Source organism: Caenorhabditis briggsae (genome assembly GCF_000004555.2).
Source record: "Caenorhabditis briggsae complete genome, chrIV, whole genome shotgun sequence".
NCBI classification, from domain to species: domain Eukaryota; kingdom Metazoa; phylum Nematoda; class Chromadorea; order Rhabditida; family Rhabditidae; genus Caenorhabditis; species Caenorhabditis briggsae.
This window is the reverse complement of record NC_013487.2, coordinates 1,755,059-1,768,985: the sequence shown is the minus strand read 5'-3', so window position 1 is coordinate 1,768,985 and position 13,927 is coordinate 1,755,059. Positions and strand designations below refer to the sequence as shown.

The following is a 13,927-nucleotide window of genomic DNA, read 5'->3' as shown; positions in this document are numbered from 1 at the left end:
GGGAAGGTATGATCAATCTACTTATCCCTATGCAAACTTTTCAATGTGTGTTTGCAAATCGTGTTTCGGTATTTCGTACAAAAAATTGAACATAAATCTTGAATACTAAAAATTAAAAAAAAATGATTTTTTTCCGGAAAGCGTTCAAATTTTATGTTATTATCTGAAAAATGACTATGTTGATGAAAATTAACACAATCCTAATAGTTAGAGACGGCGGAACGCAGAATCCGTGATTCGTATTCTGGAATTCTTGAAAAAAATTTGTCCGGATAGTTTTTCTTGGATTCTAGACTGTGTACCTCAAAACCGTTCTTCTGATAGTTGTTTTTTTTCGGAAAATAAGTATATTCAGGAAAAATCCATTTTGAAAATTATTCCAAAAAGCCGTGCGGCTAGCCTGGGCCGGCCGCGGCTTTTTGTATTCAGGCCTCCGAGGCCGCTGCTTTTTCAGGCCTAAACAAAGCCGGCCGTGACACAGCCCTGCTGGAAACTGCTAAAATAATCCTAAAACAACATATTTTGACAGTTTGTACAAAAATTGATTCTTCTATTCAAGTTTTAGAAAAAATTATTTTCAGACATTTTCATCAGGGTTTTTGGAATAAATCTCGAATAACTTGGCATCTGGGTAAGTTTTCGAGCTGAAATTGGTGGGAACTATTGAAAGAATAATCACAATCATGATGCCAGTGTTTCAAGGCTTTTTGAGCTCTTGGAACTTGAAATTCAGGTCGAGATATGAACTGAAAATATTTACCCAAATTTTGAAATCTGTTTAAAATATTTTAAAGATGTTCTGAGTAGTTCAAATCGCTATCAACGTTGTTATTTTGTACTGAAAATTAAATTTCAATCGTAAAATCAAGTATTTTACAAAAATCAGAATCACCTAATTTCAAGGTTCATTTTTCAAATTTCAGATGAGCTTCAATCACAAACAAAGGCTCAGAATACTATAACAATAGCCAGTACATAAATTAGACGACTGCAAAAATATTTTTTATCATTTTCAGCTCGAAATCTTATCCAAAAGCCAACTATTCAAGATTTATTCCAAAAACCCAAAAAAAATGATGAAAATGTCTGAAAATATTTTAATCTAAAACTGGATCGGAAGAATCTATTTTTGTATTAACTGTCAAAATAGGTTGTTTTAGGAGTATTTTAACATCTTCCAACAAAAAAGTTCAGTTTTGCTCTTTAATAACCGTGAGATTTTTCATTTTCCAGGGTGTCGTATAGGTTTTGACCGCTTGCCAAATCGCTTTTCGGATGGTACGCGGTCAAGAAAAACGGTAAAGATGTGAAACGTTGTCTCCTGTGGTTATTTTCGATTGTGAATTGAATGGCGTCAACCGTTTCTTAATATCTTTTCCAGTTTTTTTCTGTGCGCCCAAAATATAGGTGTGTCGTATAGATATTGACCGCACTGTATAATGAGGCAATCTATGGATCAAATTATGATCAGGTGAAGCCAAGAACCTTGGGGGTACATGAGAGAGTAAAGACAAGGTAAAGAGGGGTAGCAGTGGCACACTGGGACCCGGTGGCCCACCTGGAATACCTGGAAGCTCCGCCCCTTGTCTATGCGATTCTCTCCCAAGATATTCTTCCCTCATCCATTCATTCTTACTTCCTTCCTTCCTGCCTTCAACTCTCCCTCTCAATCTTAATTGAGATTTACTAGTTTATGCACTTGTTTCCTTTTTTCTTCCTTTTATTCTTTCTGTATTATAACCTAACTAAACGTTAGTTTTCAGATATGGCTACATATTTCGATCCCAATTTAATAAGCGTGTTCGATGGACACAATACGAATCACAAGTCATTAGGAATGCTGACTGAGATGGGTATCGGCGGCACGTGCGACTACGGAAATACGTATACGTAAGTATCAAAGATGGGGCAGGCGTTTCAGAAAAAAATTACTATAGGTCAGATCTCAACGCTAGATTTTCTAGTCACAATAAGCAACTAACTATTAGAAACTGAGCTTGAATAGACCAGACCACCCGTGGGAAATTTTTTCTGCCTTTTAATCATTTTATTCTAGGAGATCACATTGTGTTAAACATTTGCAGCAACCTACCGATTTACTGTAGAACCTGCATTAGAAGGTCCGGCCCTTGTATTTTTCGTGGGGTCTCTAGGGGGCACCTCAATTAGAGCATGCATTTGTATTTTTGTGGGGTTTCTGACGAGGGAACTTCTATTAGAGAGACATAAATGTTCATCGAATTTTTAAAACATCTACTTCTTACTAAGGAAACTTTTCTGTGTGTCTGTGTGTCTGTGTGTCTCGGACATTTACTTGAATAACTCACTAGGGAATGGTCAGAACTCATACCAGGATCAAGATATACTAGTGGATTCTCCGAAAAGGGGAGTGCCTCCTGATTCCAGAACAGTTTTCAAATTTTGCTAAATGGCCTGGAGAGCCGAGATATCTGTGCTCCAAAATCAAGCGATAAACTATGTAAATCCCGAGTTTTCGATCAACTGCTTCCTCTCCCCTTAAATTCCCCTCCAAACTCCGCATTCTTATCCGTCGCCGTTGACAACCAAGAAATGAGGGCCGGTGGCCGAGTGGTGTGTGCGCTTGGCTGGGAGTCTGCTTTTGCGGGTTCGAACCCTCTTCGTTTTAAAATCTTTGTTTTTATGTTTTATGGTCATTTAATGATTTTTTTAAAACTTTTTTTCATGATTTTTCACCCTTTCTGTATACATAGTAAGCCATCCTGACAATTTTACGAAATTTTGTTTTTTTTTCGAAATTTCGATTTTTTCTGATCAAATCCATGCGAAAAAAAAGAGAGAACATTTTTTTATGAATAAATGTTTGAAAATGTGTAAAATGGATTAAAAATGCCATATTCTAAGTGTTTTGTGCTTGCTGGGGAAAAGTTTTTATTTTTCAAGCCACCGTAATACCGTAATACCGAGAGGCCCACCCGACATGCGTCGTTTGAGCTCAATTATCTCGGTTGCTTCAAAAGGTATCAAAACAATTCCAACTGATAAAATGTTTATCATATTATAATAATCATTCAGCAGTTGACCACTCTTTGATAGCTTCCAAGTAACCGAGATAATTGAGCTCAAACTTCACGTATCAGACGAGCACCTCGAGTTTCTAATTCACGGTACCTCAATCCTCCAACAACAAAATTTCCAGAGAAGATCCGAACTCTCGACCTAGCTTGTCAACCCATTCTACAATTTTTTAAACATTTATTGATTAAAAATGTCCTCTCTTTTTTTCTTATGGATTTGTTCAGAAAAATCGAAATTTCGACAAAAAAACGAAATTCCGTAAAAATGTCAGGATGGCTTACTATGTATACAGAAAGGTGAAAAAGCCCACAAATAATTTTTAAAAAATCATTAAATGACCATAAAACACAAAAACAAAGATTTTAAAACGAAGACGGTTCGAACCCGCAAAAGCAGATTCCCAGCCAAGCACACACACCACTCGGCCACCGGCCCACATTTCCTGGTAGTCAACGGCGACGGATAAGAATGCGGAGTTTGGAGGGGAATTTAAGGGGAGAGGAAGCAGCTGATCGAAAACTCGGAAGCGAGATTTACATAGTTTATCGCTTGATATTGGAGCACAGATATCTCGGCTCTCTGGGCCATTTAGCAAAATTTGAAAACTGTTCTGGAATCAGGAGGCACTCCCCTTTTCGTAGAATCCACTAGTATATCTCGATCCTAGTATGAGTTCTGACCATTCCCTAGTCAAAGGAATATGGGACTCCTATAGTGGTGTGTGATGCGTAGTCATGAACTACCGAGCGCTTCATGTCTACGGTGTCCTGGGCTTTCTAGCTAATAGGGAACCTATAGAGTTGAAAATCGAAAATTTCAAAATTATGCTCAAACTCAATAAAACTTCATGAAATTTTGCAAAGCGGTTTTTTGGTCTATCTATGTGTTGCCTACATAAAATTGAGACAAATCTTCAAAACTGAAAATTTTTGAAAATTTCGTTCTTTTTTGTATATCACTAAAATTTCGATCCTGTGGACTATTGGAAATGGGTCATAGTAATGTTTTTTGAATACAAGGTTCTTAAGAGTTAAGCAGAAAGTTTCAGAACATTCCAGAAAATTCTAAAAAATTTCAGAAAATTCTAGAAAATTCCAGTACATTCTAGATAATTGCAGAAAGTTCCAGAACATTCTAGGAATTTCCAGAACGTTCTAGAACATGCTAGAAAATTCCAGAAAATTTCGAAAAATTACAGAAAATTCAAGAAAGGTCCAGAACATTCTAGAAAATTCCAGAACATTCTAGAAAGTCCCAGAACACTCTCGAAAATTCCAGAAAGTTCCAGAACATTCTAGGAATTTCTAGAACATTTTAGAACATGCTAGAAAATTCCAGAAAGTTCTAGAAAATTTCAAAAAATTACAAAAAATTCAAGAAAGTTTCAGAACATTATAGAAAATTTCAGAAGACACTCGAACATTCTAGAGAATTCCAGAAAGTTACAGAACATTCTAGAAAGTTCCAGAACATTCTAGATAATTCCAGAACATTCTAGAAAGTTCCAGAACATTCTAGAAAATTACAAAAAGTTCTAGAAAAATCCAGAAAACTCAAGAAAACTCTAGAATCCAGAAAGGGCTAGAAAGTTCCAGAAAGGACTAGAAAATGCCAGAAATTTCGAGAACATTCCAGAAAACTCCAAAAGACCAAAAACATTCATGAAAGCTCTAAAAAAGTTCAAGAATATTCTAAAAAATTCCAGGAGTGTCTCGAACTTTCTCAAATTTTAGCTTTCTCTACTAAAATATTGCAACATTTTCTCTATACTTTCATTGTGATCTAGAACCAAAGGCTTAGAAATAATGATGTATGTGGGTAATTCAAAATTTCAGGAATTCAGAAAGTCCGAGTATTTAAAAAACTCGGAAATGCAGAAATTCGAAAACTAAGGATTTTAGGTTAGAAATTCGAGACTTTAGAAAATCAAAACATTTTATTCTCTTTTCAAGAAACATGTATTCTGTCATGTAGAAACTCGGAAATTCAGAAAATCGGATATCTTTTTCTTAAAAAACCAACAAGATTTAACAGAAGTTATCAGAAAAACGAAAAAAAGTACGTCTGTTTTATCAGAGGTGGGCATCCAATAGATATGGGCTTCTATTGGAGAAATCACGGTATCTAGAAATTCCCATATTAGTAACATCAAAAATTTAAAAATCGAAATACTTGGAAGTTTCGGGCACTCGGAAAAGTGGAAAATCTAGACATTAGAAATTCAAGTGTAAGATACAGTGAACGAAAGCCAGGGGGTTGAGCCCCGATAGGGGGCTCAAACCGACTGGTTTTCTACTATTGTAGGATTAAAGAAACTGACACCTGAAAATTTTCTCGGGCAACCTTCGTGTCGATTTACGAAGCATCGCTCCGAAAACGGATACTGTAAATAACAAATTAATTTATGTGAATTTGGTGGGATTTTCTGAACAAAAGTTTGATTTCTTAGTATAAAAATGATCGCTAGCATCCCTAGAATCCATTTTTCAGCGAAAAAATGAATTTAAATGGGGTACTGACTCGAACGAGCCGAAAGTCTGAAATATTACGTTTTCGCCGCGCTTTTTCGTAAATCAAAAAAAGCGACGTATTTCAAATTCTTAGCTCCCAGTTTTTTCAATTCGACAATGAACATCTATCCACTGCTTTTTTTACAACAAACACTAAAAAACGAAACAAGCGAAAGTTAAGAGCACTCCAACTAGAAAGGGTAATTCAAATAAAAGCGCTCTTCAATTTTACGGTATCTGGGTAGATATAGATGCCGACTATCTGGCTATTTTAATTTTGTTCACAAATTCACATTCTTAATTCCAGAAGCCTCCAGTCAAAAACTCCAAAGTCTCCAGTGCCATTTCAAGGTGACAGCAATTTTGTATGGGATGAAGTTCCTGGTTCTCAACAGTAAGTACTAGTCACCAAAGACTTCAATATCAGAAAAAGTCAATTTCACAATCAAATAATCTCTTTTCAGACCAAAAAGAATGAGCACTGGCAGCAAGGAACACAAGGATCAGTTCAGCAGTAAGCCATGTCAAAATAGTTCCAATGGCAGCAACCATCAGTACCATGAGGACCCAGTTATGAATACTCCGGATGTAGAGGCCAATTATCATCAGGAAAATCGTGATCCATACTTTGACACCGATGAAATCAATCCTAAGTACAAACATGATCCAGTGTTGACTAAAGTCGCTCTTGGCACCGACCTGTACAATCAGCAGCTAATCCAAAAAAGCCGCGATGTCAATGACGACTACAGCAATGCTCAGTACGATCAACAAACACTTCAAAACAGCACCAATAATGGCTCCAGCGATGATTTGCACATTCCTGATTCATTAATCCAAAATTATGTTCATATGAACTACAAAAATGCTCCGTACAACCATCAACAACTTCACAGTAGCCCCATTCGTATGTACAATCAAGGCTACTCCAATACCGACAACAGCAATGATCAGTACACTAATCAACCCATCAATCCGTACAAACGTGTGCAATTCCAAAACAGCAACGATTTCAATGCCAACAGTGAACGTCGCCAACCATCCCATTCCGTCGAATCAATTATCAATAAGCCAGATCGCAGAAAACAAAAGCCTTCAATGGATGAAATGGCTCCTGTTAAACAAAAGAAAGATTATTGGAAAAAGATAGATGATGCGTACAAAAGAAGCAAGGGTTTTCATGGTGAGTCATAGAGGAAAATAACTAACAACTCTAATTTTTTCAATTTCAGGCACTCAATCGACTTCATCCTCTGACTCCCAAGCGTCGTCCTCATCTCCTGACTTCGAAAAATTCAAATATTATGAAGGACTTCTGGCTGCTCCTCTTGCCAATGGCGCTGCGCTCGATACTAAAGTTCTATGCAACGCTGTTTTTCAAGAACTCGAAACTCGAAAAATTCCACAAACAATTTTCGCCACAAGAGTCGCTAATCGCGTTCAAGGCACTCTTTCCGAGCTTATCAGAAAACCAAAGCCGTGGGATTGTGTCAAATCTGGTCGTGGTGTATACGTCCGCCTTTTCAATTGGTACCAATTGCCAGAGGACCAACGAATGGAAATTGTTGATAAGAAAATCAATTGGCATGTTCCGGAGAAAAAACAAACTGCTGGAAAGAGGCTAGTTTAATATTTAGATGTTCAAAAATTTCAGCTAACTCTTATATTTTTCAGAAAACGTGCGACTAAAGGTCCCGCTCCAAAGAAGCCACGCACAGAGTTCACTCCAGTTCAAAAAGGTGCTCTACAAACCATCTTCGAAGAGAATCCAAAGCCATCAGCTGACGTTATGGCTCATATTGCTCAAACCCTTGAATTGGACAATGACAGCGTTGCAAATTTCTTTCAAAACACTCGCAAACGAACCAATGATCAAATGAAACGTAATCGTCATCCACAGAACAATTTCCAAGATTACCAAGAAGATCAACAAGGAGAATATTATTAATCGATCAGATTGTCAATTTTAATTTTTTCTTGTAATGTTAACGATGATGAATCAAACTCTCTCTTCTTTTTTTAAACCTAATATTCTTTCTTTCATGTACACATTCACTGAATTGTACCGCTTGTACTATCATAATCAATATCGCGTATCTCATCTCAAATCCTGATTATTTTAAATCATCTGTTGATGACTCAAAAATCTCTCTTCTTTTTTAAACTTAAATTTCTTTCGTTCATGTACATATTCACTGAATTGTACCGCTTGTACTGTCATAATCAATATCGCGTATCTCGTCAAGTTTCATCCAATTGGATATTAATAAAATGATTCATTTAAAAATATTCGATTTAAAAATTTATTTAAAAAAAAGAGTTGTGAGTCTGATAACACAGAAGTCTAAAAAAGAAGGGTTAAAAACTAGTTCAATGGGATCATGAGGTATGGGGATAGTTTGTTATGGGGTTAACTAGATCATCAGGTCATCGGGCTAATGGCATGGGGACATGGGGCTGATGACCTAGTGGCCCCATGAAACTTGATTGATTCAAAAAATTTCAGTCTTGAAATTTTTATTTGAGTAGATCAAAATTTTAAAATTTTAACCAACTTTGACCAATTACTATTTTGACCAATAACCCGCTCATTCTTCAAACGAACTGCCAATATTTTTCTCTTGTTCTGTCATTTTTCATTAATTTTTTTCAAATTTATAGTTCTTCAAAGTACATCAAACATAATTTTACAGACAAAAATGTATCAAAGTTGGCGAGAAGAGGATTTAGAAGCGGCGATGACGTCATCAAGTGGTTATCCACGAGATTTTTTTGGGACAGACGCGTTATGGGATACTGGAAGTTTCGGAATGTAAGTATGGATTTTTACGCGATACAGTATCAGGAAATTGTTGATAAGAGAATCAATTGGCATGTTCCGGAGAAAAAACAGACTGCTGGAAAGAGGCTAGTTTAATATTTAGATGTTCAAAAATTTCAGCTAACTCTTATATTTTTCAGAAAACGTGCGACTAAAGGTCCCGCTCCAAAGAAGCCACGCACTGAGTTCCATCCAGTTACAAAGAATGCTCTGAAAACCATCACCAGGTTTTTGAAAAATCCAAAAAATGGGGTAATGGGGTTCACAAGTCATGGGGTCATGGGGTTCACAACTCGTCGGGTCATCGGTTCATCGGGATAGCAAGTCATCGGGATAGCAGGTGATCGGGTGATCGGGTCATGGGTTTCACAAGTCATCGGTCACCAGGTCATCAGATCATCGGCTTATAGAGTTAATGACCTAGTGACCCCATGAAATTGTTTTATTTTGAATTTAAAAATGTCAGTCCTAAAATTTTTTTTTTGGTAGATCAAATGTTTGAAATTTTGACCAACTTCTCCATTTTATCCCGCACATTCTTCAAACAAACATTGACAAATTTTTCTTATGTTTTGTAATTCGTTTTCTATTTTTTTCCTGAATTTCTAGTTTATCAAAAATACATTAAAAAACGATTTTACAGGCAAAAAATGTATCAAAATTGGCGAGAAAAGGATTCAGAAGCGTTGATGACGTCATCAAGCCGTTATCCACCAGATTTTGAAGTGTGAGTCTGAAAATGAATATGACAGAGTTTGAAAAACTCGGTCACTCGAATTCTAGGACATTCTCAGACCTTCCAGATCTCCTACCAGAAACTCCGTTAGCCCATATGCTCCAATCATTCACCAGTATTCCACGTATGAGCATCAGTACTTGGTAAGAGCCACGTGGCATTACTTCCAGCTTCGAAATTGATGATTTCAGAGCCAAAATGACTCATGGACAGCTTTCTCGTCGGCTACAAACTACAATTCAGATGTTCCCAATTTCAAACAGAATCCAGCTCCATATTAGCAGGATTCTTCGGAACAGAAGATCCCATTCCGACCCACTAATTCAATGCCATGTGGTACGGAACGTATCTCTGAAATACTTGAAGAAGCTAGAAGGGAACTCATGGTTTCTAATGAAACAGTGGTACTCATTTTCAGCGATTCTTGAGAAAAATCAATAATTTTAGGGTCAGGGATACAAACAGTCAGCCAGATCAGGATTTTTTAGATAACAAGAAACATCTGAAATGGGATCACCTGGCAGTGAAACGAGATTTGTTGGGACACTTCCTGATGATGTGTCGAGTACGAAGGCTAAGAAGAAAGGCAACAAAACAGAGAGTAAGTATTCAGATAATTATCCTTGAAAGTCTTAAAAATAATATTTGCCAGAAGTCCAGCAAACTCCCTCTGCCGTCGACACCCGGACAATTGAAAAATATCAGGGGTTTGCAAAAGTAATGCGCGTTTTTGATGCAACTTCCTTTTATTGTAAAACCAAAACAAGAGATCATCAATCAATAAGATATTCTCCATTATTGTTCATTACTGGCTGCCAACGTGTGCGCAATTCAGCGATGCCTTTCTTGAAGAACTCCTCTGGCTGTGACTCGAAATAGTCCGCCACCCAAATTTGCACTTCTTCACCGCTTTCGAATTTTTTCTCGGCCAGATGATGTTGCATGGATCGGAATAGGTGATAGTCCGATGGTGCCAAATCGGGACTATATGGCGGATGAGGCAGCACTTCCCAGCCCAGCTCCTGAGTTTTCTGCTGAATGATTTTTGCAGTGTGTAGTCGAGCGTTGTCATGGAGCAAGGGTGTTGTCGAAGTGTCCACGCCTTGGCGTTTGAGAGCTTGGTCCACACGGTCCAGCTGATCTTTGTAAAGGTCCGCATTCACCGTTTGACCAGGTCTCAGAAGTTCAAAATGCACGAGACCTCGTGTGTTCCACCAGACACATATCATCACCTTCTTTCCGTGGATGTCCGGTTTTGGAGTCGGTTTCGGGGTCTCGCCAGGACTCAGCCACTGTTTTTTTCTCCCATTATTGTCCCACTGAATCCATTTCTCATCCGATGTCAAAATCGAATCGAAGAAACCACGATTTTTGGAGCGGCGCATCAGAATATTGGCAACTTCAACACGTCTTTCCTTGTTCGAATCGGAAAGCTCATGAGGGACCCATTTTCCACATCTGTTTGTCTTTCCGATTGCATGCAAATGTCTGGAAATTGTGGAAAAATCGCAGTCGAACTGCTCCGAGAGACTGAGAGTAGTTTGGCAAGGATCCACTTCAACTGCTGCTCTGAAGGCATCGTTGTCCACCTGCTCTGGACGACCAGGGCGCGATTCATCTTGCAATCTTTCATCTCCGCTCCTGAAGCGCAGCGGCGACACTGACTTTCAGATATAGCTTCTTCACCGAATACAGGAGAAAGTGAGCGGTGATCTTCGGCAGCCGATTTTCCTTCCTTAAATTGGTGCCACAAAAATGCTCGAAGGCGAAATTTTTGGTCGGACATCTTCTAGAATGTTTTTTTTTCATAGAAATCAAATTGAAACAGCAATATAATATAACAAAATGAAGCCCAAGAACGCGCTTTTTAAAACAAAAAAAAATTGAACACAAACCGTTTGTTTTGGGTGAGATACAAAACACCAAACTTGACGCGCATTACTTTTGCAAACATCTGATACAACGATCTTCTGAATACACCTCTTCCCAATGATTTGATTTTGGGCACCAAACAGCTTTGCGACGCGGTTGTGAAAGAAATGGAAATCCACGAAATTTCTCAAAGCATTCTTGGCAGGCGAGTGGTCAATCGAAGTCAGGGAACTTTATCGGTGATATTGAACAAACCGGAGCCATGGTCCTTCATCGGTCCAGGACGTCAGGCGTTTGTTCGTCTTTACAATTGGATCAATTTACCGGAGAAAAAACGACTGGAGATTGTGGATAAGAATACTATTTGGGATGTTCCGGAGAAGAAGGAGAATAAGTGTGATAATAGAAAAAGGTTTGGATTTTATTCGTCCCTGCCGATGCGTGGTCCCTCAGCAAGTCCTTCATTATTTTGCTGCTTTCAAAGTGGCCTAGAAAACACATCATGTGAATATCAAATTATTTCTAGGCGATAAAAACTTGGTGGCTTTGAAAACTCAACTTGCAAAGGTTAGCCCACCATAATACATGGTCTAGAAAATACATAAGCAACATGTTAGATCGATTCTGGACTACGGTCGCCTTGGAAAAGCATGTTGAGAAAGTTAGGCCACTCTCGAAAACTTGATGCTGGTCCTGAATAACGCCTTCTTTTTAGAAAATCCACCGACGAGCCCTCTACTACAAAACGAGCCCGAACCGAGTTCACAAATGTGCAAAGGCAGGTACTTGAAGCTCTTTACGAACAGACGGATCGCCCGACTGCCGATGAAATCCAGACGATTGCTGAAAAACTGGATCTAGACGAGACTACTGTATCAAACTATTTCCAAAACACCCGCACTCGGAACAAGGCAAAAGCTGGTATTGAAAAAGGACATTAAGATCTTCCTTGCTTCCATTTTTCTTCATTTTAATTATCCTAAAATTCTGAAAACCTAGAATTATTATATTCTGAAAATGTTGCTCATGATTTTCCTTTCCCTATTCAGAAAAAAGATGTATGATTTTGATAGAAACATAGCAAATAGATCGAGGCCTAATTTTTCGGATTTTCAGTTGAATGTGAAAATCGAAAAATGAAAATAATTGTAAAGTTTTTCATAATCAGTAGATCAAAAATCTTTTTGATCAAATCTTTGGTCACCTTTTGAATACTCCCCCGCCCAATTATTTTAATCCATTTTCGGTTCGAAACTTCTTGCTTTGCTCTTTTTTTTTGCTAAAAATATAACGTTTCAGACTGAAAATATTTCGAAATTGGCAAGGAGACGATTCTAGAGTGATGACGTCATCAAATGCGTTTCCCGTATACATGAATCGAATTAATTGCAGCTTATGGAACACTGGAAGTTCTGAAATGTGAGTTTGGGTTTTCATGGGATACGGTAGAAGGCCTAGGCTGTGCAAATTGCAGCCGTGGCACAGCCTTGGCCCATTATCACAGTTCACTTTGAGCCAATTTATCTCGGTTTCTGTCACAGATGGGAACAAGTCGTCAACTGATAAATTGTTTATCATATTGTCATCAACATTTTATCAGTTAAAAATTTCTTCCTATCTATAACAGGAACCGAGATAAATTTAGTCAAAGTGGATTCTAGAAATTTTGTATTTTTCAGAACACCCATCAGCAGTTTCACAACTCCATATGTTCCAATACCAGTCCAGTACCCCAATAACAACGGAATACTGTACCTGGTAAACTGACATATATTATTCTTATTCTTGAATGTAGTTTTTTAATTTTAGAACCAGTATGTCCCATGGAGTGCACATGGAATGGATACGGAAAAATATTTCAACGAAAATTTAGAGATCTACAAGAAGCCGACTACACTGAAAAATAAGTCAGTAGTTCCTGCATCCACTCGATTCCAATCCACCAATAGTCCTGATAGTTTCTGGTATTCCAACCCTTACGAAGCTTGGAATGATAATCCGATAATCGTGGAACCAACTGAACCCGTGGACATTAGCATTCATCAATCAGACAAGCCAATACCCGAAAATATAGATACAGAAGTTCTGAGGAAAAATAACTCCATTGACCATATTACGAATGAACTAGATGCACCATTATCCGGAAGTATGGATTCAAAAGAATTATCGGAGAAGCTTAGCCAAGAGATTCAAAATTATGATATCTGTCGTCAAAATTTTGCGAAAAAGGTGTTGAATAAGGGCCCACAGGTCCTACGTAAAATGTTGAAGGATCCGAAACCCTGGAATAAGCTTCAATCTGCTCGTGTGAATAAAATTCGGATTTATAATTGGTTGAATTTGCCGTTGAAGAAGAGATTGGGTATTTTGGATATGAAATTGGCGAAAAAGAAACAAGAAAAAACAGTTTCTGACATTCCTGAAACTAGTAAAGTGGACCCATTTAATACCCCATTACCAGAATATGTCAATTTAAACACAAAACAGCTTGCTGAGCGATTGATCCAAGAGATGAACACTCATAAAATTTCACGAGCGAAATTCGCGAAGAATATTTTGAATACCTCTCAAATGGCTCTATCCTATCTGTTGAATAAGCCAAAGTCTTGGGAAAAAATCAAGGACCGATCTGAAAATTACGTTAGGATCTATAATTGGTTGAATTTGCCAGTAAAAGCGAGAATGGAATATTTTAAAGAGGAAAATAAAAATTGTTCAAGGAAGAGGTTGGTTAGAATATTACAGCATTCGCTCTGATTTTGAGCACTTTATCTCGGTTCCTATGCAAGGTATCAAAAATCTGTTAACTAATAAAATATTAGTGTTATTGTGATGAATAATTTATCAGTTGACGGATTTCCGATATCCCTCATGGGAACCAAGATAATTGAGCTCAAACTTGACATTGTCATTTTACATTAACCGATCCCT

At 37.7% G+C, this 13,927-nt stretch overlaps 2 protein-coding genes across 2 annotated transcripts in view; both read left to right on the top strand.

Annotated features, from left to right (window-relative positions):
* Positions 1-1,765: 1,765 nt before the first annotated feature.
* On the top strand, positions 1,766-7,515 carry CBG13865 (the record flags this gene model as incomplete). Its single annotated transcript, XM_045244851.1, has 5 exons — positions 1,766-1,890; positions 5,875-5,961; positions 6,032-6,750; positions 6,800-7,191; positions 7,222-7,515. 5 exons carry the CDS (start codon positions 1,766-1,768, stop codon positions 7,513-7,515), a joined length of 1,617 nt encoding a protein of 538 aa, XP_045095279.1.
* A 751-nt stretch (positions 7,516-8,266) lies between these two features.
* CBG13862 overlaps positions 8,267-13,927 on the top strand; it is a gene marked incomplete at both ends in the record, with an annotated part of 6,200 nt that continues 539 nt past the window's right edge. Inside the window, 11 exons of the mRNA XM_002632548.2 lie at positions 8,267-8,379; positions 8,529-8,615; positions 9,032-9,115; positions 9,316-9,528; positions 9,572-9,725; positions 11,140-11,408; positions 11,712-11,917; positions 12,113-12,149; positions 12,296-12,415; positions 12,676-12,754; positions 12,806-13,722. Of these exons, the coding sequence (XP_002632594.2) occupies positions 8,267-8,379; positions 8,529-8,615; positions 9,032-9,115; positions 9,316-9,528; positions 9,572-9,725; positions 11,140-11,408; positions 11,712-11,917; positions 12,113-12,149; positions 12,296-12,415; positions 12,676-12,754; positions 12,806-13,722 (2,279 nt within the window). The remainder of the gene's footprint in view (positions 8,380-8,528; positions 8,616-9,031; positions 9,116-9,315; positions 9,529-9,571; positions 9,726-11,139; positions 11,409-11,711; positions 11,918-12,112; positions 12,150-12,295; positions 12,416-12,675; positions 12,755-12,805; positions 13,723-13,927) is intronic.